Below are 21,737 nucleotides of genomic sequence, written 5' to 3'. Positions count from 1 at the left end.
GGGGACTTGGGTTGGTACTTGGGACACAGGTGGTGGCCAAGGGCTGTCACCACAGGGGACGTGAATGGTGACCATGGGGTGCCAGCACTGGGGATGTGGGTCGGTGCTGGGGACACGGGTGGTGGCCAAGGGCTGTCACCACAGGTGACATGGATGGTGGCCATGGGTTGAGAGCACTGGGGACATGGGTCGGTGCTGGGGACACGGGTGGTGGCCTCGGGGGTGCCAGTGCCGGGGACACGGGTTGGTGCGGGTGTAGGGACCCGGAGGGTGGCTGGGGACACGCGTGGGGACCCGTCCGGTGACCGACGGCGCGGTGGCCATGTGGCTTCACCCCAGTGCGAGGCCATGGAGGGCGGCGGTGGCCGGTGGCCGTTCCCCACCGCTAATCACCGCTAATTGGCTTTGCCCGGGTCTGGGGGGGCCGGGGGGGCCCGTCGGGCGTAAGAGGATTTCCCTGCCTCCTCCTCACGCCTCGGCCGCCCCGGGGTCCCGCTCCCTGCCCGGCCCCATGCCACGCACCCGGGGGGACAAGGGGGTCCCCAAGGACACGGAGACCCCGGGCAAGGGGAAAGGAGGGGACACGGGCAAGAAAACCCCCAAAGGCCCCGAGGACGGCGGCCCCCCGGGCACCAAGAGCCCCGGCTCCGAGTCCCGGCACGGCAACCACGGGCAGAAGAACGGCAAGAGGGGTCCCGGGGACCCCCACGCCGCCGCCGCCAAGACCTACTCCCCCTTCCTCAACACCGTCTTCGGCAAGGTGGGGGGCAGCCGGGGGGGGCATGGGGCCGGGGGGGCACCGGGGAGGGTGGGGACACGGGGACGAAGTCGGGGACGCTCTGGGACTGTGGGGATGGGGGGGACATGGGGACACTGGGGATGGGGGCAGGATGGTCCAAGACCCCGGGGATGGAGGGGACATGGGGGCACTGGGGAAGGGGTCAGGGTCACTCCAGGACCCTGGCGATGGAGGGGACAGGGGGGCACTGGGGACAGGGTCAGGGACACTCTGGGACCCTGGGGATGGAGGGGACGGGGGCACTGGGGATGTGGTCAGGGACACTCTGGGACCTTGGCGATGGAGGGGACAGGAGGGCACAGAGATGAGGTTGGGGACGCTCCAAGACCCTGGGGATGGAGGGGACAGGGGGCACTGGGGATGGAGGGGACATGGGGGCACTGGGGAAGGGTCAGGGACACTCTGGGACCCTGGGGATGGAGGGGACATGGGGGCACTGGGGATGGGGTCAGGGTCACTCCAGGACCCTGGCGATGGAGGAGACAAGGGACACTGGGGACAGGGTCAGGGACACTCTGGGACCCTGGGGATGGAGGGAACAGGGGACACTGGGGATGTGGTCAGGGACACTCTGGAACCTTGGCGATGGAGGGGACAGGAGGGCACAGAGATGAGGTTGGGGACCCCCCATGGCCCTGGGGATGGAGGGGACAGGGGGCACTGGGGATGGAGGGGACACGGCAACGAAGTCAGGGATGCTCTGGGGATGGGGGGGACACAGGGACACTGGGGATGGGGGCAGGATGGTCCAAGACCCCAGGGATGGAGGGGACAGGGGGCACAGAGATGAGGTTGGGGATGCTCCAGGACCCTGGGGATGGAGGGGACAGGGGGCACTGGGGATGAAGGGGACATGGGGGCACTGGGGACAGGCTCAGGGACCCCCCATGGCCCTGGGTATGGAGGGGACAGGGGACACTGGGGACAGGGTCAGGGACACTCTGGGACCTTGGTGATGGAGGGGATAGGAGGGCACAGAGATGAGGTTGGGGACCCCCTATGGCCCTGGGAATGGAGGGGACAGGGGGCACTGGGGATGATGCTGGGGACATGGGGCACTGGGGACAGGGACAGGGACACTCCGGGACCCTGGGGATGGAGGGGATAGGGGGGCACTGGGGATGGGGTCAGGGACACTCTGGGACCCTGGGGATGGAGGGGACAGGGGGGCTCTGGGGATGGTGTTGGGGACACTCCAGGACCCTGGGGATGGAGGGGACAGGGGACACTAGGGACAGGGTCAGGGACACTCTGGGACCCTGGGGATGGAGGGGACAGGGGACACTGGGGACAGGGTCAGGGACACCCCCGGACCCTGGGGATGGAGGGGACAGGGGGCACTGGGGATGGTGCTGGGGACACCCAATGGCCCTGGGGATGGAGGGGACACCCGGGGGGACAGCCTGGGATGGGAGACCCGAGCCGGCAGTCCTCCATGGGGGCACACACGCTGCCCCCCACCTCCCTGGGCAGCACCCATGGGTGCTGGGCAAATCCCTCCGGAGCCTGGGGGTCCCGGGCAGGGGCAGCCCCAGGGTGGGGGCAGGAGGTGGGACGCGGGGGCCAGGGCAGGGCTTTGCCTCCAATCCCTCTAATCCCTCCTGCCGAGTTAATTTTGGCCCACGCTTAACGAAGGTGACACCGTGGTCTGCTGGGGGGGGGGCATGGGGAGGTGGGGGCTGAGCCGGGTCTGATTCTGCCCCCACCCCATGGGTGCCCGGCGCCAGGAGCGGGAGCTGTCACCGGAGGAGCTGGACGGTGAGCGGGGGGGGACGGGGGCACAGGGGGCTGGGGTGGGCCCTGGGCATGGGCGACACGTGGCATGGGGACACGTGGCATGGAGGCTTCTGCCATGGGGCGTGGTGCCATGGGGACACGTGCCACCTGGGCGCTGGCACCCCATGGCCACCATCCATGTCCCCAGTGCTGGCACCCAATGGCCACCATCCACGTCCCAACTGCTGGCACCCCATGGCCACCATCCATGTCCCCAGCGCTGGCACCTTGTGGCCACCATCCTTCTCCCCAGTGCTGGCACCTCGTGGCCACCATCCACGTCCCCAGTGCTGGCACCCAATGGCCACCATCCACATCCCCAGTGCTGGCACCCTGTGGCCACCATCCACGTCCCCAGCACTGGCACCCTGTGGCCACCATCCATGTCCCCAGCGCTGGCACCCAATGGCTACCATCCACGTCCCCAGCACTGGCATCCCATGGCCACCACCCACGTCCCCAGCACTGGCACCCTGTGGCCACCATCCATGTCCCCAGCGCTGGCACCCAATGGCTACCATCCACGTCCCCAGTGCTGGCACCCTGTGGCCACCATCCATGTCCCCAGTGCTGGCACCCTGTGACCACCATCCATGTTCCCACCACCTGCCCGGGGCTGGCGTGGTGCCCGCGAGTCTCCCACACCTGCCGGGGTCCACGTGCCCATGTGTTCCCACACGTGCCCACGTGTGCCCACGTGTGCCCCCACGTGTCCCCATGTGTGGGCAGAGCTGCTGGACGCCTTCAAGGAGTTTGACACGGACCAGGACGGCTACATCAGCTACAAGGACCTGGGCGCCTGCATGCGCACCCTGGGCTACATGCCCACCGAGATGGAGCTCCTGGAGATCTCCCAGCACATCAAGATGAGGAGTGAGCGTGGGGCTGGTGGCTGGGGGGCTGGGGAGGGGCCGGGGGGCAGGGGCCGGGGTGTGGGGCGCTGAGGGTGTCCCTTTTTCCGCAGTGGGTGGCCGCGTGGACTTCGAGGACTTTGTGCAGATGATGGGGCCGAAGCTGCGGGAGGAGACGGCCCACATGGTGGGCGTGAGGGAGCTGAAGATCGCCTTCCGGGAGGTATGGCCACTGCCACGGTGGGGACAATGACCACAGGGGTGGCCGCAGGCATGGAGGGGGCAGCGACCGTGGGAAGACCATGGGGTGACCACAACCATGGCAGTGACACAGGCGTGGGGAGGACAGTGGCCACGGGGAGACTACAGGGAGAACATGACCAGAAGGAAATGGTGACCCTGGGGGTGACCGCAGGCATGGAGGGGATGCTGCCCACGGGAAGACCATGAGGAGACCATGACCATGGGGGAATGGTGACCATGGGGGTGACCACAGGCGTAGAGAGGACAGTGACCATGGGAAGACCATAGGGAGAACGTGACCATGGGGGAATGGTGACCATGGGGTGACCACAGGCATGGGGGAGGTGTTGCCCATGGGAAGACCATGGGGTGACCATGACCATGGGAGTGACATAGGCATGGAGAGGACAGTGGCCACAGGAAGACCATGGGGTGGCTGGGACCATAGGGGAATGATGACCATGGAGGTGACTGCAGGCATGGAGGGGATGGTGACCACAGGAAGACCACGAGGAGAACATGACCATGGGGCAATGGTGACCATGGGGGTGACCACAGGCATGGAGGAGACAGTGACCACGAGAAGACCATGGGGTGTCTGTGACCATAGGGGAATGGTGACCATGGAGGTGATCACTGGTATGGAGAGGACAGTGGCCACGGGAAGACCATAGGGGGAAGGTGACCACAGGGAAATGGTGACCATGGGGGTGACCACAGGCATGGAGGAGACAGCGACCACGAGAAGACCATAGGATGACCATGACCATGGGATTGACACAGGCATGGAGAGGACAGTGGCCATGGGAGACCATGGAGTGACCGTGACCATGGGAGTGACCATAGGCATGGAGGGAACAGTGGCCACGGGGAGACCATAGGGAGAACATGACCATGAGGAAATGGTGACCATGGGGTGACCGCAGGCATGGAGAGGATGGTGCCCACTGGAAGACCATGAGGAGACCATGACCGTGGGGGAATGCTGACCATGGGGGTGACCACAGGTGTGGAGAGGACAGTGACCATGGGAAGACCATAGGGAGAATGTGACTACAAGGAAATGCTGACCATGGGGGTGACCACAGGCATGGAGGGGACAGCAACCACAAGAAGACCATGGGATGACCATGACAATGGGAGTGACACAGGCATGGAGAAGACGGTGGCCATGGGGAGACCATGGAGTGACCATGACCATGGGGGAATGGTGACCATGGGGGTGACCACAGCCATGAAGAGGACAGTGGCCACGGGAAGACCATAGGGGGAAGGTGACCACAGGGAAATGGTGACCATGGGGGTGACCACAGGCATGGAGGAGACAGCGACCACAAGAAGACCATGGGATGACCATGACCATGGGATTGACGCAGGCAGGGAGAGGACACTGGCCACAGGGAGACCATGGGGTGACCGTGACCATGGGGGTGACCATAGGCATGGAGGGAACAGTGGCCACGGGGAGACCATAGGGAGAACATGACCATGAGCAAATGGTGACCATGGGGGTGACCGCAGGCATGGGGGGGACGGTGACCAGAAGAAGCGCAGGGGGTGGCCGTGGCCTTGGAGGGCGGGTGGTGGGGCTGGGGGGAGGGTGACCCCCAACCCGTGGGGCTCCGCAGTTCGACGTGAACGGGGACGGGGAGATCAGCGGCGCCGAGATGCGCGAGGCCATCGCGGCGCTGCTGGGGGAGCAGCTGAAGGCGCAGGAGGTGGACGAGATCCTGCAGGACGTGGACCTCAACGGGGACGGGCGCGTGGACTTCGACGGTGAGGGGCCCCCCCGCTTCCCTGTGTCCCCCGCCCCACGGCACGTGGCCGGGGGCTGCGAAGGGTGGCTCAGCTCCGGGTGCCCTCACACCCCCCTCCCTCGCCCCCGCAGAGTTCGTTATGATGCTGTCATCCCGGTAACGAAGCCTCGGGGCCGGGGGGGGACCCCCGTTCCCCTCCCCGATCCGCTCCCCGCCCAGCCGGGCAGCCCAACCTCTCTGTCGACATTAGGGTTCAGAGTGAACAGCTGGAGCTGAGCCTGCATCTGGGAGCGGGGCAGACGCTGGGGGGTGGCGGCAGGGCTGGGGGGGCTGGGGCACCCAATAAACCCCCATGACCGAGCTGGAGGTGTCTGTTGGTCATTGGGAGGGGACTTGGGGTGGGACTCGGGGTGGGACTGTCCCCAGTCCCCCCACCCCGGGGGGGCACAGCTCGGTGCCTGGGGGCCAGGGGGGGTCCAGGGACGGCGGCTGTTCCTCTCCAGGATGTGCTCGGCCACGGCACCCCCGCAGCTGGCTCGAGGGGTGTAGGCAGGACCCGGGGTACAGGCAGAGCTTGGGGGGTACAGGCAGAGCTTGGGGGGTACAGGCAGGACCTGGGGTACAGGAAGGGCCTGGGGGGGGTACAGGCAGGGCTTGGGGTACAGGCAGGACTTGGGGTACAGGCAGGGCTCGGGGGTACAGGCAGGGCTCGGGGGATGCAGGCAGAGGTCGGGGGTGTAGGCAGGGTCTGGGGTACAGGCAGGGCTCAGGGGTTACAGGGAGGACCCGGGGTGCAGGCAGGGCTCACAAGGTACAGGCAGGGCTTGGGGTACAGGCAGAGCTCAGGGTACAGGCAGGGCTCTGGGGGTGCAGGCAGAGCTCGGGGGGTACAGGCAGGACCCAGGGTACAGGCAGGGCCTGGGGTGCAGGCAGGAACCAGGGTACAGGCAGGGCTCAGGGAGTACAGGCAGGACTCGGGGTACAGGCACAGCTCGGGGGGTACAGGCACAGCTCGGGGGGTACAGGCAGAGCTCAGGGAGTAACAGGCAGGACTCGGGGGGTGCAGGCAGAGCTTGGGGGGTACAGGCAGGACCCAGGGTACAGGCAGGACCCAGGGTACAGGCAGGGCTCTGGGGGTGCAGGCAGAGCTCGGGGTACAGGCAGGGCACGAGCATAGCAGGGGCAGAGGGATCCAATCCGCGCTCTGCCATTGGCTGAATCACCGGACCTGCTGCAGCCAGCCGGCCAATCAGCCTCCCCAAACCGCCTGGCCAATCAGCACACACCAATTCGTGGGCGGGGAAACACCAGCCTTCTCTGATGTTTACCGACGCGAACCGGCCAATCGGCGCGAGGGAGAGGCGCTGGGCTCAACCAATCCGCAGAGAGCGCAAGCGTCTCCCGCGCCAGCTCGACCAATCAGCACGCGGAAGGGGCCGACGGAACAATCGGGGTACCCGCGCCCCCCCCCCGCGGATGTGTCCCGGGGGTCCCCAAGGACCCCTCGGCTGGGGACCCCCCCCCTCCCCGCAAAAATCCCCGGGGAGGGGCCATGGGTCCCCCAAAAAGGGACGGGGCGGTGGCTCCGCTGGGGCTCGAACCCAGGACCTTCTGCGTGTAAAGCAGACGTGATCACCCCTACACCACGGAGCCGGCGGTGGGGCCCGCTCCCCCCCGCCCAGCAGGGATCCGGGGACCCCCCCCCTCACCCCCCCACGGCTGAGGGGGTCCGGCCGGGGGTGCGGTTGCGGGTTCAAAGATTGCGGGTTCGAGTCCCACCACAGCCGCTGCTTTTGCTGAAGGGGGGGGGGGGCCACGACATGGGGACCCCCAGGGTGCCAGCATGGGTGGGTGGGTGGGCGGGTAAGCAGCAGGGGCTGAGGGGGTCACCCTTGGGGTTAAGGCCCCCTGGGTTTGACCCCCAATTCTGGCAGCCCGGGGCTCTTGCAGGGACCCCCAGACGCCCCCCCCCCCCATAGGGGCTGAGTGGCACTGGGGGGGGGGCGGGGTCATAGAAGGTTTTGGGGGGTCCCTCAGGCTGGGCAGATCCCTCAGCAGGACGAGGGTGGTGGGGACAAGAAACCCCCCCCTCGCCGGGGCTGGGGGGGGGCTGTCTGGCATTGGGGGGCCAGCAGTTGTTGGAGGAGGAGGAGGAGGAGGAGGAAGGCTGGGGAGCGTGTGCCCCCCCCGGCGCCCCCCCTCCCCAGGAGCTGCCCGGGTAGCTCAGCCGGCAGAGCATCAGACTTTTAATCTGAGGGTCCAGGGTTCAAGTCCCTGTTCGGGCGCTGCCCCTCCCCAACTTTTTTCGGGGGGGGGGGGCCCGCTGTGGGGATGGGACCCTCCGCTCCCCCACCCCCCCTGTGTCCCAGTAGCAGCGGGGGCCCCCAGGCCCAGCGCCCACCCCCCCACAGAGGAGGCACAGCCAGGCTGGGGCATTCACAGATTTTAATTTAGTTGTTTTTTTGGGGGGGTGGGGGAAGAAAAAAAAAAAAAAAAAAGGCATCACACCCCCCCCACGTTTTGGGGTGCAGAGACACCCCCCCTCCACAGCCTCACCCCCCCTCCTGCACAGCTCCCAGCTCCTGTAGTGTTTGGGGGTGCAGGGGGGGGCCCTGCTGCTCCCCGGAGATGGATGAGAGACCCCCCCCAAAGCTGAGGCCTCCCCCTGCCTGGCCCCACCCGAGGGGGAAGGCACCTCGAGGGGGGGCCCCGCTCCCCTGGGGTGGGGGGAGACGGGGACCCCGGTTGCTCTCTACATATATATAATATACACCTATAGAACAGGGAGGGGGGGGGCGGTTTGCCCCCCCCCCTTGCGCCCTGAGAGCACCCGAACACTTGGGAGGGGGGCAACGGGGAAAGGAAAAAATGGGGGGGGGGGGGGAGCAGAGACCAAGGCCAGCCTCGGGCTCGCCCCCTGAGCCCACCGCCCGGGCAGAGCTGGGAACAAGTGCGTGGAGGGGGTGGGGGTGAAGGGGAAACCCCCCCCCCTCCTCAAAGCGGGGTGCTGGGGGGGGGGGGCCGCGCCGTCTCCCCGCTCCCCGGCGTCAAGGTCAGTTTGGATCGGCTAAGGCAACCCAGCGGCCGGCGCTCGCGGCGGGGACGGACGGGAGGGTTAAGACAGACGGACAGACAGCCAGGGGGGGCTGCCGGCGAGCCCCCCCCCCCCACGCCAGCCTTGGGGCCACCCCCCAGCTCAGAAAATGTCCGGGCACAAGCTCCAGTCCTGCTTCTCTTTGCTCTCCCAGTAACCGCCCTTGTAGACGTGCGCCAGCTCCTGCGTGACCGGATCCTTCTTGCGCTCGAACCACAGTGGCTTGTAGGGGTCGTAGGGGGTCCCTGGGGGGCACAGGGTGGGGGTGAGGAGCGGGGGTCCTGGGGTGGGGGAGGGGGGGTGCAGACAGCCCTTTCTTACCGTCCTCGGTGGCGCGGGCGGCTTCGGCCTCGCGGCGCTTGCGGGAGCTGCGCTGCTTCTCCTCCAGCCGCTGCTTCTCGGCGTTGGCTTCGTCCCAGCGCCCGTTCTCCATCAGGCGCTGGTCGGGGCGCCGGCGGCTGTCGGTGGGCGCCGTCCCGCTCTCCGGCGCGTTCAGCGTCAGCGCCAGCTCCGAGAAGTAGTACATGTTCTCCGCGTACTTCCTACGGCGAGGAGAAGGAGCCACCTCAGACCCTCTCCCCCCTGTGTCCTTCACTAGGGGGGTGCAGCCACCCCCCACATCCCACAGCTGGCCCCCCACAGAATCCCACAACGTTTGGGGTTGGCAGGGACCTCTGGGGTCACCCAGTCCCACCCCCTGCCCAAGCAGGGTCACCCAGAGCAGGCTGCACAGGACCGCGGCCAGGCGGGGCTGGAATATCTCCAGAGAAGGAGACTCCACAGCCTCCCTGGGCAGCCTGGGCCAGGGCTCCGTCGCCCTCAGAGGGAAGAAGTTCTTCCTCATCTTCAGCTGGAGCTTCCTCTGCTTCAGTTTGTGCCCGCTGCCCCTTGTCCTGTCGCTGGGCACCACTGGAAAGAGTCTGGCCCCATCCTCCTGACCCCCACCCTGCAGATATTTAGAGGCATTTCTAAGGTCCCCTCTCAGCCTTCTCTTCTCCAGGCTGAACAAGCCCAGCTCCCTCAGCCTCTCCTCGTAGGAGAGATGCTCCAGTCCCCTCCTCATCCTCGCAGCCCTCTGCTGGACTCTCCCCAGTAGATCCTCATCTTTCTTGAAGTGGGGAGCCCAGCAGTGGACACAGCACTGCAGATGGGGCCTCCCCAGGGCAGAGCAGAGGGGAAGGAGAACCTCCCTCGCCCTGCTGGCCACGCTCCTCTTAATGCACCCCAGGATCCCTTTGGCCTTCCTGGCACCCAGGGCACGCTGCTGGCTCATGGTCACCTTGTCACCCACCAGCACCCCCAGGTCCCTCTCCGCAGAGCTGCTCTCCAGCAGGTCAGCCCCAGCCTGTACCGATGCGTGGGGCCCACGTCCCACAGCCGGCCCCCCGCGTCCCCCCAACTCACGGGAGCGGGTTCCTCTTCCACAGCAGCACCCGGCTCTCCTCGGCCTCGTGGGCTCTCTGCCGTCCCTCCGCTCCGTTCTCCCCGCCGCCCACCGTCACCTTGTAGCAGTCCATTTTCTCATCCCAGGTACCCAGCAGGACAAAATGCACCTTCCCCGCGGGGTCCGTCACCTCGCCGGTGACCTGTCGGGACACGGGACGGCTCTGTCGGGATAGGTGGGGAGCGGCCAGCGCCCCCGGGGTGCCCCACGCCGCGGGTCCCCTACCTTCCTGGCCACGTCCCGTGAGAAGTAGCTGTAGGGAACGAACTTGAGGTTGCACTTGTCGCCCGTCTTGTGATTGACGATCTCGATCTCGCCCGACTGCGGAGGGGAGGGGGGGGGTCAGAGCCGGGCCCCTTCCCCCCTGCCAGGGGGGGAAACTGAGGCACAGAGGGGGACCCACGCCGCCATACGGGGAGCTGCGGGGTCTGGCCCCACCTGGTCTATCCAGAGCTTGCCCACAATGATGTTGTGCACGGTGGTGGTGACTTTTTTCCAGGTGTAGTGGTTGCCCGAAGAGGGGAAGACGCAGTGGATGGTGCCTGAGGAGGGAAGGCCGCGCTGGGAACGCCGCTCAGCGCGGGGCATCCTCCTCCTCCTCCTCCTCCTCCTCCTCCTCCTCCTCCTCCCTCCCCGAGCGTCAGCGCGCTGCGCTCGCTCACCCAGAGGCATGATGGAGAGATATTTGCCCGAAACTTGCTGGTGATTTTAATTTCTTGGCGAAGCGTCCAGCCGTGCTTGGAGTCGGCGTGGTGGGCGGCGGCGGGCGGGTGGTGGCTGACCTGGCCGGGGCAGGGGGGGGGACACGGCGGGTCAGGGCCGGGCACCCCGCGGGCGCGGAGCCGCGGCGGGGAGCGCGCCCGGCGGTTACCTGCTCGCAGAGGGAGCGGTAACCGCTCTCCTCCAAGCGATCGAGCTCGAAGGTTTCCCCCAGGAGGGGGTTGAAGGGTTTGCTGGTGCGGAAGACGGTGGTGGAGTAGGAGGAGACGGTGAAGGCGGCGACGTAGCAGAGCTGCTCCAGTGAGCTCTCGCACTTGGCCGCCCGGTCGAGGAGCTCGTGGTACTCCAGGTCCTCCGTCAGGCGCTGGAGCATGGACAGGGGCTCGTTGAAGTTCACCTGGAGGGGAGAAGGAGGTGAGGGGGGGGTCCTTGGGGTTGGGCTCAGAGCCCACCGGCGGCTGCCGCCCTGCTCACCGGCATGGGGATCTTGGACAACTCCTTCCCGATGCAGTTCTTCATGATGCTCCAGAGGTTGAGGCTGTAGTTGGGTTTGTAGGGGATGCGGGTTCTCTTCTCCTTCTTGGTGTCTTCTACCTGGTGCTTGTACTGGTGGGGGGGTGAGACGAGAGCTGCTGCAACCCCCCCACCCCACCCCCGGCCCCGTTCCTCCATGAGCCAACACCAAACCCCCCCATCCTACCTGCTCGTCCAGGCTGATGTCGCTGCTGGTGCCGCTGATGTTGCTGCCGGTGCGTCTGGGGGGAGGGGAGGGCAGGATCAGGCCCTGGCAGTGCTGGGGGGGGACACACAGACAGCCCCGCGCCCCGGCACTCACTTGTGGCCCATGCTCTCCGGCACGGTGATGATCTCCGGGGCGTCGAAGAACTCGTTGTCATCGTCCTCGTCGCTCAGGTCTCCTTTCGCCGGGCAGCACGGATCTGGGATGGGGGGAGAGGGTAGGTGAGGAGGCCTCCTTCCTCCCAGTTTCCCCCAGTGGGGCACTGGAGGGTCCCCAGTTGGAGGGGGGGGTAAACAAAGGAGGTTTGTGCGTGGCACAGCAGGGATGGAGCGACGGCTCGGGGTCAGCGAGGCGCAGGACACCGAGCCGGGCTCAGGAGAGGGACCGGAGGCAGCTGGGGGTGACCCCGGGCACCGCGCCGGTGGCTCCCCCCGTCCCACACCGGCTCCGGTCGGCCCGGTGCTACCTTTGGCGGAGCCGCCGGTGCCGGACGCGCTGGCGGGGAGGACGGTGGCACCGCGGAAAGCTCTCTCCAGGTGGTTGTGCTGCTTGGCCAGCTGCTCCAGCGTCTCCTCCAGCCGGATGCGCTGGTCCCGCTCGTGCTGCAGGGATTTCTGCCACTTCTTGCTGTGGGTCTGGGCCAGGAGCAGAAAATCCCGGCAGGCCTGCGGGGAAAACGGTCCCCGGTCAGCACACGGAGGTCAACACACCCCCCTCCAGCTGCGGGAACCCCCCTCCAGCTGCGGGAACCCCCCTCCAGCTGCGGGAAGCCCCCCCTATCCCGAGGCGTGGACTCACGTTGATCATGGCGTTGGAGGTGATGCGGAAGAGGGTGGCCCGTTCGTTGACCTGCTTGATCTTCTCGGTGCTCTCGGCGGGGAGCCGGAGGGTCTCCAGCTCGCTGAGGGACCGCTGCAGGGCCGTGCCGTGCTTGGCGATCAGGTCGTTGCAGGTGCTGAGATCTTCCACCTTGCTGGAGAGGGTGCGCAGGGTGCTCTGCAGCTCCGTCTTGTCCGTCTGCGACACTGACTCGTCGCCGGAGTCATCTGCCAGCGGGGAGGGGACGTTGGTGGGGCAGGAGAAGCCACGCGGTGCCCGTCCCCACCACGACAGGTGGCCGACGGCCCGGCGTGGCAGCAAGGAAGCGCACGCCGGGCTGCCGGTGGCTTTCTCGAGCCAAAACCGGCGACGTCACCGCTGAGCTTGGGGACAAGCGGGTCATGTTTGTGGCCGGCAGCGAGCAGAGGAGCGTTGGGAACAGCGAGGGGATCACAGAATCCCAGAATGTTCGGGGTTGGAAGGGACCTCTGTGGGTCACCCAGTCCCACCCCCTGCCCAAGCAGGGTCACCCAGAGCAGGCTGCACAGCACCGCGTCCAGGCGGGGCTTGAAGATCTCCAGAGAAGGAGACTCCATGGCCTCCCTGGGCAGCCTGGGCCAGGGCTCCGTCACCCTCAGAGGGAAGAAGTTCTTCCTCGTGTTCAGACGGAACTTCCTGTGCCTCAGTTTGTGCCCGTTGCCCCTTGTCCTGTCACTGGGCACCGCTGGAAAGTCTGGCCCTGTCCTCCTGACCCCCACCCTGCAGATATTTAGAGGCATTTCGAAGGTCCCCTCTCAGCCTTCTCTTCTCCAGGCTGAACAAGCCCAGCTCCCTCAGCCTCTCCTCGCAGCAGAGATGCTCCAGTCCCCTCATCATCCTCACAGCCCTCCGCTGGACTCTCTCCAGTAGCTCCTCATCTTTCTGGAACTGGGGAGCCCAGCACTGGACACAGCACTGCAGATGGGGCCTCACCAGGGCAGAGCAGAGGGGGAGGAGAACCTCCCTCGCCCTGCTGCCCACACTCCTCCTCATGCACCCCAGGATCCCATTGGCCTTCTTGGCACCCAGGGCACGCTGCTGGCTCATGGTCACCCTGTCGTCCCCCAGCACTCCCAGTCCCTCTCCACAGAGCTGCTCTCCAGCAGCTCCGCCCCAGCCTGTACTGGTGCCTGGGGTTGTTCCTCCCCAGGTGCAGGACCCTGCCCTTGCCCTTGTTGAACCTCATCAGGTTCCTCTCTGCCCAACTCTCCAGCCTGTCCAGGTCACGCTGAATGGCAACACGGCCTGCTGGTGTATCCACCACTCCTCCCAGTTTGGTGTCATCAGCCAATTTGCTGAGGGTACATTCTAACGTGGGATGAGGGGGGCTTATTGCAGGGTGGGCAAAAACGCTCCGTGGGACCCCTCAGAGGGTGTGTGGGGGGGCTGGGGCGCGGTGCCTGGCTCCGGGGGGGGGCTGTACCTGATTCCTCCAGCATCTTGACGGCTTTGGCCTTGGCCAGCTCGAGGGCGGTGACCCAGCGCTGGCGCTCGACCTCGGAGCTGGCTTTCAGGTGGTAGGTCTGCGCCCCGCCGTTGGAGATGATGAAGTTGCACGAGTCCTCCACCGTGATGTTGGCCGTGGCCAGGTTGATGGTGCCGCGGCAAGTGTGGCGCATCTCCGCCTTGGATCTGGGGGGGGGGAAGGGGGTTGGAGGGGGGTCATGGGGGGGCCCGGAAGCCCGGTGCTGGGCTGGGGGAGGGAACTGGCCCTCCCCACCCTGCGGGCAGGGTTATTTGTAGGGCACCAGTGGGTTTGGCAGCTCTGGAAGGGGGGAAATGGAATCCCCGGTGGGGGCAGGAAAGGGGTCCCCGGTGGGGGGGGGGGAATGGGGGGGGGATTAGGGTCCCCAGTGGGGGGGGGAATGGGTGTCCCTGTTGGGGGGGGGGGGGGGGAATGGGGGTCCTCCGGGGGGGGGGGGGGGGGGGGGGGGAGGGGAATGGGGGTCTTCCCCGGGGGGGAAGGAGAATGGGGGTCTTCCCGGGGGGGGGGGGGGAAGGGGAACGGGGGTCCTCCCTGGAGGGGGGAGGAATGGGGTCCGGGGGGGGGGGGCGGAGCGGGGCCGGGCTCGGCAGCCCCCCAGGACCACTCCCACTTCCCGGTGCGGTGCCCTCCCACGTCAGCAGGCCCGGGCCTACCGGGGAACGGAGGAACGGGGTGTGTGTGGGGGGAACGCGCCAGTGGCAGCCCCGGCCCGAGGCCTAACGACCCCCCCCCACGCCCCCGCCCGCGGGCTCCGCTCCCCCCGCGGATAACGGGACAGGGCTCAGGTGTCCCCGCCACCCGGTGCCCGAGGCTCCGGGCCCAAGGTGACGGGGGAGCCCTGGTGGAGCGCGGAGGGGGCGGCGGGGCCCGCCAGTGCGTACCGGTAGTAGCTGAGGAGGCCGTTGCTGAGCACGAACCAGCGGCGCTGGTAGCCCTTGATGTAGTTGGTCCATTTAAAGAGCCAGCCCTCCCGCGCCGAACCGGACCCGGAACCACCGGACCCGGAACCGCCACCGCCCCCCCCCGCGGTCGCCGCCGCCGGGCCCGGGCCCGCCCCGCCGCCCGCCGCCGGGGAGGGCAGAGCGGGGGCAGCGCTGGGAGCCGCGGGCAGGGCCATGGGGCCGGGCAGAGCCGCTGCCGCCGCCGCCGCCGCTGCCGCCGGGCCGGGCCCAGCGGCCGCCGTGCGAAGCTCCGCCATCGCCGCCGCCGCCCCGCCGCCGCGCTGCCGTCACCCGCCCCGCCCCCGGCCGCCCCCCATTGGCGGCGAAGGCCCCCGTGCGCCCCGCCCCTACGGGAGGATTGGTGGCGAGGGACGCTCGGGGCGGTGCCCGCGCTCGCATTGGCTGCTGGAGCGCTTGCGCTGTATGCTGTTAGGCTGCGCAGCCCCACCCCCCAAGCCTCCTCAGTGTTCTCTGTCCCGTCAGTCTCCGCCGCGCTCCAATGAGAGGAGGCGAGGGGAGCCGTAGCGTCAGCGCTCGGCTGGGCGGAGCCGCGCGGCGGAGGGGTGACTCATCGCGCCGGTGATTGGCCGAGGGGGCGGAACCTCCCGCTGGGGGCGCCACCATTGCCGAGACGCTGCCCGGCCACCGTGGCCGGCGGCGGTGACCTCTGACCTTTGACCGCCGGTGGGGGAGGGGTGCCGCGGCACCGGGAGGGGGAGGGGGCCCGGAGAAGGAGAGGCCAGGCTCGCGGCAGTATACAATCATCTTTATTTACAATACCCTATAAAATGTAAATTTAGAAACTTTATTCTCGTGAACCGGAACCAAAACCGGGGGGTGGGGGGGAGGGTGAGGGGAGGGGGGGAAAAAGAGAAAATAAAATAAAAAGGAGGGAATTTTCCGGTGGTTCGGGGGGGGGGGGGGGGGAGGGGCCGCGGGACGGTGCCGGGGCTGTCGAACACCTCCGTGTGCAAATGTCTCAGGTTTTGTTTTAAAAGCAGTGAAAAAAGTAAAATTAAATCTGCCGCCCCCCCCCGCCGCCGTTCCGGGGGGCGGAGCCCGCCGGGGGGGAGGGGGGCGCGGGGGAGGGGGAGGGGGGGACACGCCCAGCCGCCGCCGAGGGGGCTTTGTCCGCCGCCCTCGGTAAGTGTGCGTGGGGGGCGGGGGGGGAGCGGCCGAACCCCCCCAGGGCATCCGTCCGTGCGTCCTCGGGAGCCGCGGGGCGTCCTACCGGATCCCGTGCACCAAGCTGGGGAGACAGCGGCAGAGGGTCGGGGCAAGGTCGGGGGGCTCTCCCAGGGGGCTCTACCATTTCCCCTTTCCCCCTTTCCCCCTTTCCCCTTTCCCCCCTTTCCCTTCCCCACTTTCCCACTTTCCCTTCCCCTTTCCCCCTTTCCCTTTCCCCTTTCCCCCTTTCCCTTTCCCACTTTCCCACTTTCCCTTCCCCTTTCCCACTTTCCCCCCTTTCCCTTCCCCTTTCCCCTTTCCCACTTTCCCCCTTTCCCCTTCCCCACTTTCCCCCTTTCCCTTTCCCCCTTTCCCTTCCCCTTTCCCCCTTTCCCTTCCCCCTTTCCCCTTCCCCTTCCCCCTTTCCCCCTTTCCCCTTCCCCTTTCCCCCTTTTCCCTTCCCCCTTTCCCCTTCCCCCTTTCCCCTTTTCCCTTCCCCCTTTCCCCCTTTTCCCTTCCCCCTTTCCCCCTTTTCCCCTTCCCCCTTTCCCCCTTTCCCCCCTTCCTTTCCCCTTTCCCCCCTTTTCCCCTTCCCCTTTTCCCCTTTCCCCTTCCCCCTTTCCCCCCTTCCTTTCCCCTTTCCCCCCTTCCTTTCCCTTTCCCCCCTTCCTTTCCCCTTTCCCCCCTTCCTTTCCCCCCTTCCTTTCCCCCCTTCCTTTCCCCCTTCCCCTTCCCCCCTTCCTTTCCCCCTTCCCCTTCCCCCTTCCCCCTTTCCCCCCCTTCCCCCCCCCAGCCGGGGGCTCACTGCAGTTTGCTCTCCAGCAGGTTCAGCTTCTGCCGGTCGACGTAGCGGAGAAGAGGGCGACCAGGTTGCCGGGGGTGGGCACCGCCTTGGCCAGGGCGGCCGGCGGGACGCGCAGCAGCTCCCGCGTCGCCAGCAGCATCAGCTCTGTCCTGCGGCGAGAGAGGGGCGCGGGGGAAGGGCAGCGAGAGGCAATTAATCCTCTTCCTTCGTCAAACGCGGCCCCCGCGCCCTCCGGACCCCGCCACTCACCACCGGTTGTCCTGCGTCAGCTCCGTGCCCGCGTCCGAGCTCTGCAGTTCCTCCCCACGGCTCAAGGACCAAGTAGAGGAGGGAGAGGCCGAACTGGAGGGCGAGAGGGAGGGAGGAAGGGCGTCGGGGTGGGTGCTGGGTGCCGGCGTCCTGCCGGTGCTGTCCCACGGCACCGCCACCCTCCGAGGAAACCCCCGCGGCAGGGCAGCGCAGGGCGAGCCTTCCTCCCCCTCCGAGAATCACCTCCACCTCTCGGGGACGGTGGCCTGAGCGGGGAGACCCCCAGCTGCCTTCGCAGCCCCCCGAGGAAGAGGAGGAGGAGGAGGAGGGGGCTGTCTGAGGGCCCCAGTCACGGCAGGCATCGTGGGTGGGACGTCCTCACAAGCCCTATGACCCCGGATTCCAGGGTGGGACCCCGCAGCCCAGCGGGACGGCACGGCAGCCGGCTGCCAGACCGCAGCAGAGCCCAGCCAGCCAATTAACCACCCTCGTTAATCAGCAGGGAAGGGGAGCTCTGCCACCCGGCGCTGGGACCCGCCGGGAGGGACGGTGCAGCCCCGGGGAGCAGAGGGAGAGGGGAGCACCTTGTTTTGGAGCACAGCAGCGAGGTGGTGGTTGGCGGGCGCCGGCGCGGTCGCGCTCTGAGGTAGGTTCGTTAGCTGCTGCACGAGGCTGGTGACCGTCCCCAAGGGCAGGTGGTAGAGGACGTGCGAGAAGGGCCTCAACAGGCAGGGCAGCACCTGCGGGAGAGAGGAGCAGAGCTGGGCACCGCTGAAAAGAGTCTGGCCCCGTCCTCCTGACCCCCACCCTGCAGATATTTAGAGGCATTTCGAAGGTCCCCTCTCAGCCTTCTCTCTCCAGGCTGAACAAGCCCAGCTCCCTCAGCCTCTCCTCGCAGCAGAGATGCTCCAGGCCCCTCCTCATCCTCGTAGCCCTCCGCTGGACTCTCTCCAGTAGCTCCTCATCTTTCTGGAACTGGGGAGCCCAGCACTGGACACAGCACTGCAGATGGGGCCTCACTAGGGCAGAGCAGAGGGGGAGGAGAACCTCCCTCGTCCTGCTGCCCACACTCCTCTTAATGCACCCCAGGATCCCATTGGCCTTCTTGGCACCAGGGCACGCTGCTGGCTCACGGTCAACCTGTGGTCCACCAGCACTCCCAGTCCCTCTCCACAGAGCTGCTCTCCAGCAGCTCAGCCCCAGCCTGTCCTGGTGCCTGGGGTTGTTCCTCCCCAGGGGCAGGACCCTGCCCTTGCCCTTGTTGAACCTCATCAGGTTCCTCTCTGCCCAACTCTCCAGCCTGTCCAGGTCTCGCTGGATGGCAGCACGGCCTGCTGGTGTGTCCACCACTCCTCCCAGTTCTGTGTCACCAGCAAACTTGCTGAGGGTGCACTCTAACTCTGCATCCAGGTCGTTGACGAAGAAGTTGAACAAGACTGGGCCCAGTACTGACCCCTGGAAGACGGAGCCTCCCGCTGTCACCCGACGTGTCAGAGCTGGGCCCTTCAGACAAGCGCTCAGCCGAGAGCTGGGCCTCGTTCAAATAAACGGCGCCATTTATCAAAAACCCTCCCGGAGAAGCGGGGCCGCGCCGTGCCAGCCGGCCGTCCCGGGAGAGGCAGAGACGAGCGTCCTTAAGGCGCATGATGCCGTCTGCCATCTTGCGCGCAGAGGAGAGGAGGAGATCCGGCTCCAAGCCCTCCTCCCACCTCGCAGCGAGCAAGAGGAACCCTCCCAGCCCCCCCCAGAATCTCACCTCGTCCTGAGCGTCCTTCTTGATGAGGAAGGGCAGGTTCCTGGCCGTCGCCATGAGGACGTCGGCCGCTTGCTCGGGTGACAAGAAGGGGAGGATCCGGGCGACGAGGCGCTTCCCTTTCCGGATGCACATGATCTGCATGAAGTGGTCGTCGCTCGCCTGGCGAGGAGGGGAGAAAGGTGCTGGGCGCTCAGCTGGGAGCAGCCCAGGGAACGTGGAGCGCGCGTGGGCACCCCACAGCCAGCCCCCACCTCCGAAACATCCCTGGGGAGGGAAAAACAACAGGGGAACGACACCCCGAACCCCCAACCTCGGCCTGTCTGATGGGCTAGGCAGGACAAGGCCTGTTTCCCCCAGCCAGCGAGACCTGTGCTGCCGAGGCAAGAGGTCAGGCAGGAGGCGACGGACTTAAAAAGGCTCCCAGAGACGGGCTGGGATGCGGGGCACGGGGCGGACGGACACCCCAGCGAGCGTGCGGACAGACCCTATTCACAGCAGCCAAGCTGCGGGGATGGAAGTTGTTACACGATGGTAACCACAGCGAACAAACTCATGGGGAAAATAGCCAAAAGGCCAAAAATAAAAAGGTTATTTCAGCCTCCAGTTCCCAACACAGCCTTGGAAGGATGAGCCTGACTCTTCTTTGGGAAACAGGTCCCTGGAAAGCAGCTTCAGCGGCTGCAAGCGCCCACGGAGTCTCCGAGCTCCCGACGGCGACTGAATCGCCGGCATCGCCTCTGCTCACCTCTCCTGCCCGGGCGCCTTCCCCCTCAGATTGTCGTACATATCGCAGATCTTCTGCTTCTCTCGCCCATCAGGGCCGGCCGCTCGCCTTCCAGGCTCAGGAGGTAGCGTCTCTCGTAGTCCTCCACGTCCAGGAGGAGGCTGTACGTCTGCAGGAGAGACGGCGATCACAGCGGGGCGCAGGGATCTCCGATGGGATCCGCTAGCCCTGCTCCCAGGGATCCAGGACGTGCCAGGCCCCTGCTGCTCCAGGAACCGCGTAACCCAGCCTGGACCCCGTCAAAACCTCCTTGGAGCCAGCGGGAGAGCGGAGCAGGGACTTGGTGATCCACAAGCGTCCACCCGCTGCAGAGCCGAGGCGTTACCGAGTCAGTAACGGAGCCTGCAAAGCCCACCCAGGCCCACCAGGTACCCGGCTCCAGCCCTTCTGCTCCAAGGTCCCCCCTCTCCTGCGAGCAGAGCCACCTTCAAGGGCTGGCTTGTCCCCAGCTGGATGTCCAGAGCGGTCATCGGTACCGCGCCGTGGTCTCCTCACAATCAGGTCTCTCTCTGGATCTCCGTGACGTGCCGCGGTCCCCCTCGAACTCACCTTCTCGATCGTGACGAGGGTCTGGCGCCTCTTGTCCCGAACCTGCTTCTCCTTCGTCTCCTGCCGGGGAGGGACAGCGAGTCAGGGCTGCGGGCGGCTCCGAGCGCCAGCCACGGAGCGGGCAGGCCCCGAACTCACGTCATCCTCGCCGCGGGAGGTCACCACGGCATCGATCATCTTCCGGGGGTTGTTCACGCTGGAGACCGTCAGCTTTCCGAGCGAGCCCTCAAACTGCACTGCAGGAAGGGGGGGGTGGGGGGAGAAGGGAAGCACAAGGACTCATTCCGGGCCCGATCCCGCCTCACCCCGCTTTCCCTCCGGCCCGGGTCCGGGCTGCGCGGCGAAGGGAGCGCTTACCTGGCTTGTAGGTGTGCTCCAGCTTCGCCACCTGAGGTGTGATGAGTTTAGTGCGTTCCTTCTTGGGACCGTCGCCGTGGACTTCCTCCGCTGCCGACAGCTTCTCCAGCTTCTGGAAGTAGTTCTGAGGCGGGGAGAGGGGAGGTCGGCACCCCCAAAAAACAGTTGGCAAGGACTGAGGCGACACATCCCCCTCCCCAGCCTGTGCTCCATCCATCACCAGTCGCTTACTGGTCTTCCCAACACCATCATCATTTTAAACCACCACTGTGGTGTGGTGTGTCCCCCAGTTGCACGAGGGGACGGTTGCTTCCTCCTCTTTATCATCCCTCAAGATCACAGAGGTCGAGGTTCCTCCTCAGCTCCCTCTTTCTCAATACAAACAACGAATGCGCTGTCCCTGGAGGTCCCAGGCTCCCAGTCCTTCCCAGTACGTTCCAGTTAGCCTGCCTCGCTCTGTTAGCGGCATGCCCAGGCTGGGCAATGCGTGGCCAGGGCCTCCCCCACCGGTGCTCACGCGCTCTTCCCACCCGGCCCGGCCAACGTTCGCCTCTTTCGCAAGGGCCGAGCTTTGTTGGCTCACGTCCCGGCTGCGGCCGCACCAGTTCCTCTCCTCTACTGGGAATCAGCTCACCCACAGCTCCCGGAAAACCTCTGTCACCAGCCCCGGAGCAGCTCGCAGCTCTCCTGCCAGCTCCCACCGGAGCCCGGATAACCCGCAGTGAGCGCTCGTGCCCACTCCCACCGTGAGCCCCGTTCAATCTCCCCAGCCCGGCGTCCATCCTATGTAGCCTGAAGCCCTCTGCAGGTTTTCCTCACGTGACGTTGCCCTCTGTACCCTCAAACCCAGCTGAGCTCGGAGCATCTACCACATCAGCAAGAGCCCAGCCATCACCTCGCTTCGTCTGCTCCAAACCCGGCTCCTCCCAGCCCTGTCCAGGGCTCCCTATCCTCGAACTGCATGTGTCACCCAACGAGAGAGGAACCTGGGTCCTGCACCTGGGGAGGGACAACCCCAGGCACCAGGACAGGCTGGGGCGGAGCTCCTGGAGAGCAGCTCTGTGGAGAGGGACTGGGAGTGCTGGGGGACAGCAGGTTGGCCATGAGCCAGCAGCGTGCCCTGGGTGCCAAGAAGGCCAAGGGGATCCTGGGGTGCATTCGGAGGAATGTGGGCAGCAGGGTGAGGGAGGTTCTCCTTCCCCTCTACTCTGCCCCAGTGAGGCCCCATCTGCAGTGCTGTGTCAGTGCTGGGCTCCCCAGTTCAAGAAAGATGAGGAGCTACTGGAGAGAGCCCAGCGGAGAGCTACGAGCATGAGGAGGGACTGGAGCATCTCTCCTACGAGGAGAGGCTGAGGGAGCTGA

The 21,737-nt window shown here is 66.6% G+C and overlaps 3 protein-coding genes and 2 non-coding genes across 5 annotated transcripts in view; 2 read left to right on the top strand and 3 right to left on the bottom strand.

The window, feature by feature from the left end:
- The first annotated feature begins 511 nt into the window (after positions 1 to 511).
- On the top strand, positions 512 to 5,586 carry CABP4 (calcium binding protein 4). The gene is made up of 6 exons (XM_075426302.1): positions 512 to 760; positions 2,527 to 2,557; positions 3,305 to 3,448; positions 3,540 to 3,649; positions 5,298 to 5,445; positions 5,558 to 5,586. The coding sequence occupies exons 1-6, from the start codon at positions 512 to 514 to the stop codon at positions 5,584 to 5,586; spliced, it is 711 nt and encodes a 236-aa protein (XP_075282417.1).
- A 1,420-nt stretch (positions 5,587 to 7,006) lies between these two features.
- Positions 7,007 to 7,079, bottom strand: TRNAV-UAC (transfer RNA valine (anticodon UAC)). The gene has a single exon. It is a non-coding gene; the product is annotated as a tRNA-Val (tRNA).
- A 559-nt stretch (positions 7,080 to 7,638) lies between these two features.
- Positions 7,639 to 7,711, top strand: TRNAK-UUU (transfer RNA lysine (anticodon UUU)). Its single transcript has one exon. It is a non-coding gene; the product is annotated as a tRNA-Lys (tRNA).
- Positions 7,712 to 7,875: 164 nt separating this feature from the next.
- On the bottom strand, positions 7,876 to 14,965 carry OSBP (oxysterol binding protein). The gene is given in 15 exon segments (XM_075426069.1): positions 7,876 to 8,765; positions 8,842 to 9,062; positions 9,925 to 10,106; positions 10,190 to 10,285; positions 10,403 to 10,506; positions 10,627 to 10,656; positions 10,659 to 10,746; positions 10,836 to 11,081; positions 11,159 to 11,290; positions 11,385 to 11,439; positions 11,520 to 11,622; positions 11,890 to 12,088; positions 12,222 to 12,469; positions 13,705 to 13,913; positions 14,649 to 14,965. Coding segments are annotated over 15 exon segments (2,373 nt in total). The 3' UTR covers positions 7,876 to 8,622.
- A 608-nt stretch (positions 14,966 to 15,573) lies between these two features.
- Positions 15,574 to 21,737, bottom strand: part of PATL1 (PAT1 homolog 1, processing body mRNA decay factor) — an 8,365-nt gene continuing 2,201 nt past the window's right edge. Inside the window, 14 exon segments of the mRNA XM_075427111.1 lie at positions 15,574 to 15,957; positions 16,681 to 16,729; positions 16,732 to 16,829; positions 16,930 to 16,994; positions 16,996 to 17,022; positions 17,514 to 17,669; positions 18,686 to 18,839; positions 18,996 to 19,001; positions 19,431 to 19,491; positions 19,494 to 19,578; positions 20,019 to 20,078; positions 20,157 to 20,254; positions 20,376 to 20,632; positions 21,195 to 21,374. Of these exon segments, the coding sequence (XP_075283226.1) occupies positions 15,936 to 15,957; positions 16,681 to 16,729; positions 16,732 to 16,829; positions 16,930 to 16,994; positions 16,996 to 17,022; positions 17,514 to 17,669; positions 18,686 to 18,839; positions 18,996 to 19,001; positions 19,431 to 19,491; positions 19,494 to 19,578; positions 20,019 to 20,078; positions 20,157 to 20,254; positions 20,376 to 20,632; positions 21,195 to 21,374 (1,318 nt within the window). The 3' untranslated portion in view covers positions 15,574 to 15,935.

Source organism: Opisthocomus hoazin, chromosome 7 (genome assembly GCF_030867145.1).
Source record: "Opisthocomus hoazin isolate bOpiHoa1 chromosome 7, bOpiHoa1.hap1, whole genome shotgun sequence".
Lineage (NCBI taxonomy): Eukaryota > Metazoa > Chordata > Aves > Opisthocomiformes > Opisthocomidae > Opisthocomus > Opisthocomus hoazin.
This window is presented reverse-complemented; position numbering and strand designations above follow the sequence as displayed.

Bases quoted from the DNA above. Each gene is read 5' to 3' on its own strand.
- CABP4 (XM_075426302.1), top strand. From the start codon at position 512: ATGCCACGCACCCGGGGGGACAAGGGGGTCCCCAAGGACACGGAGACC. The intron at 3,650-5,297 runs GTATGGCCACTG...GGGGCTCCGCAG, and splicing joins TGAAGATCGCCTTCCGGGAG to TTCGACGTGAACGGGGACGG. The intron at 5,446-5,557 runs GTGAGGGGCCCC...TCGCCCCCGCAG, and splicing joins CGGGCGCGTGGACTTCGACG to AGTTCGTTATGATGCTGTCA.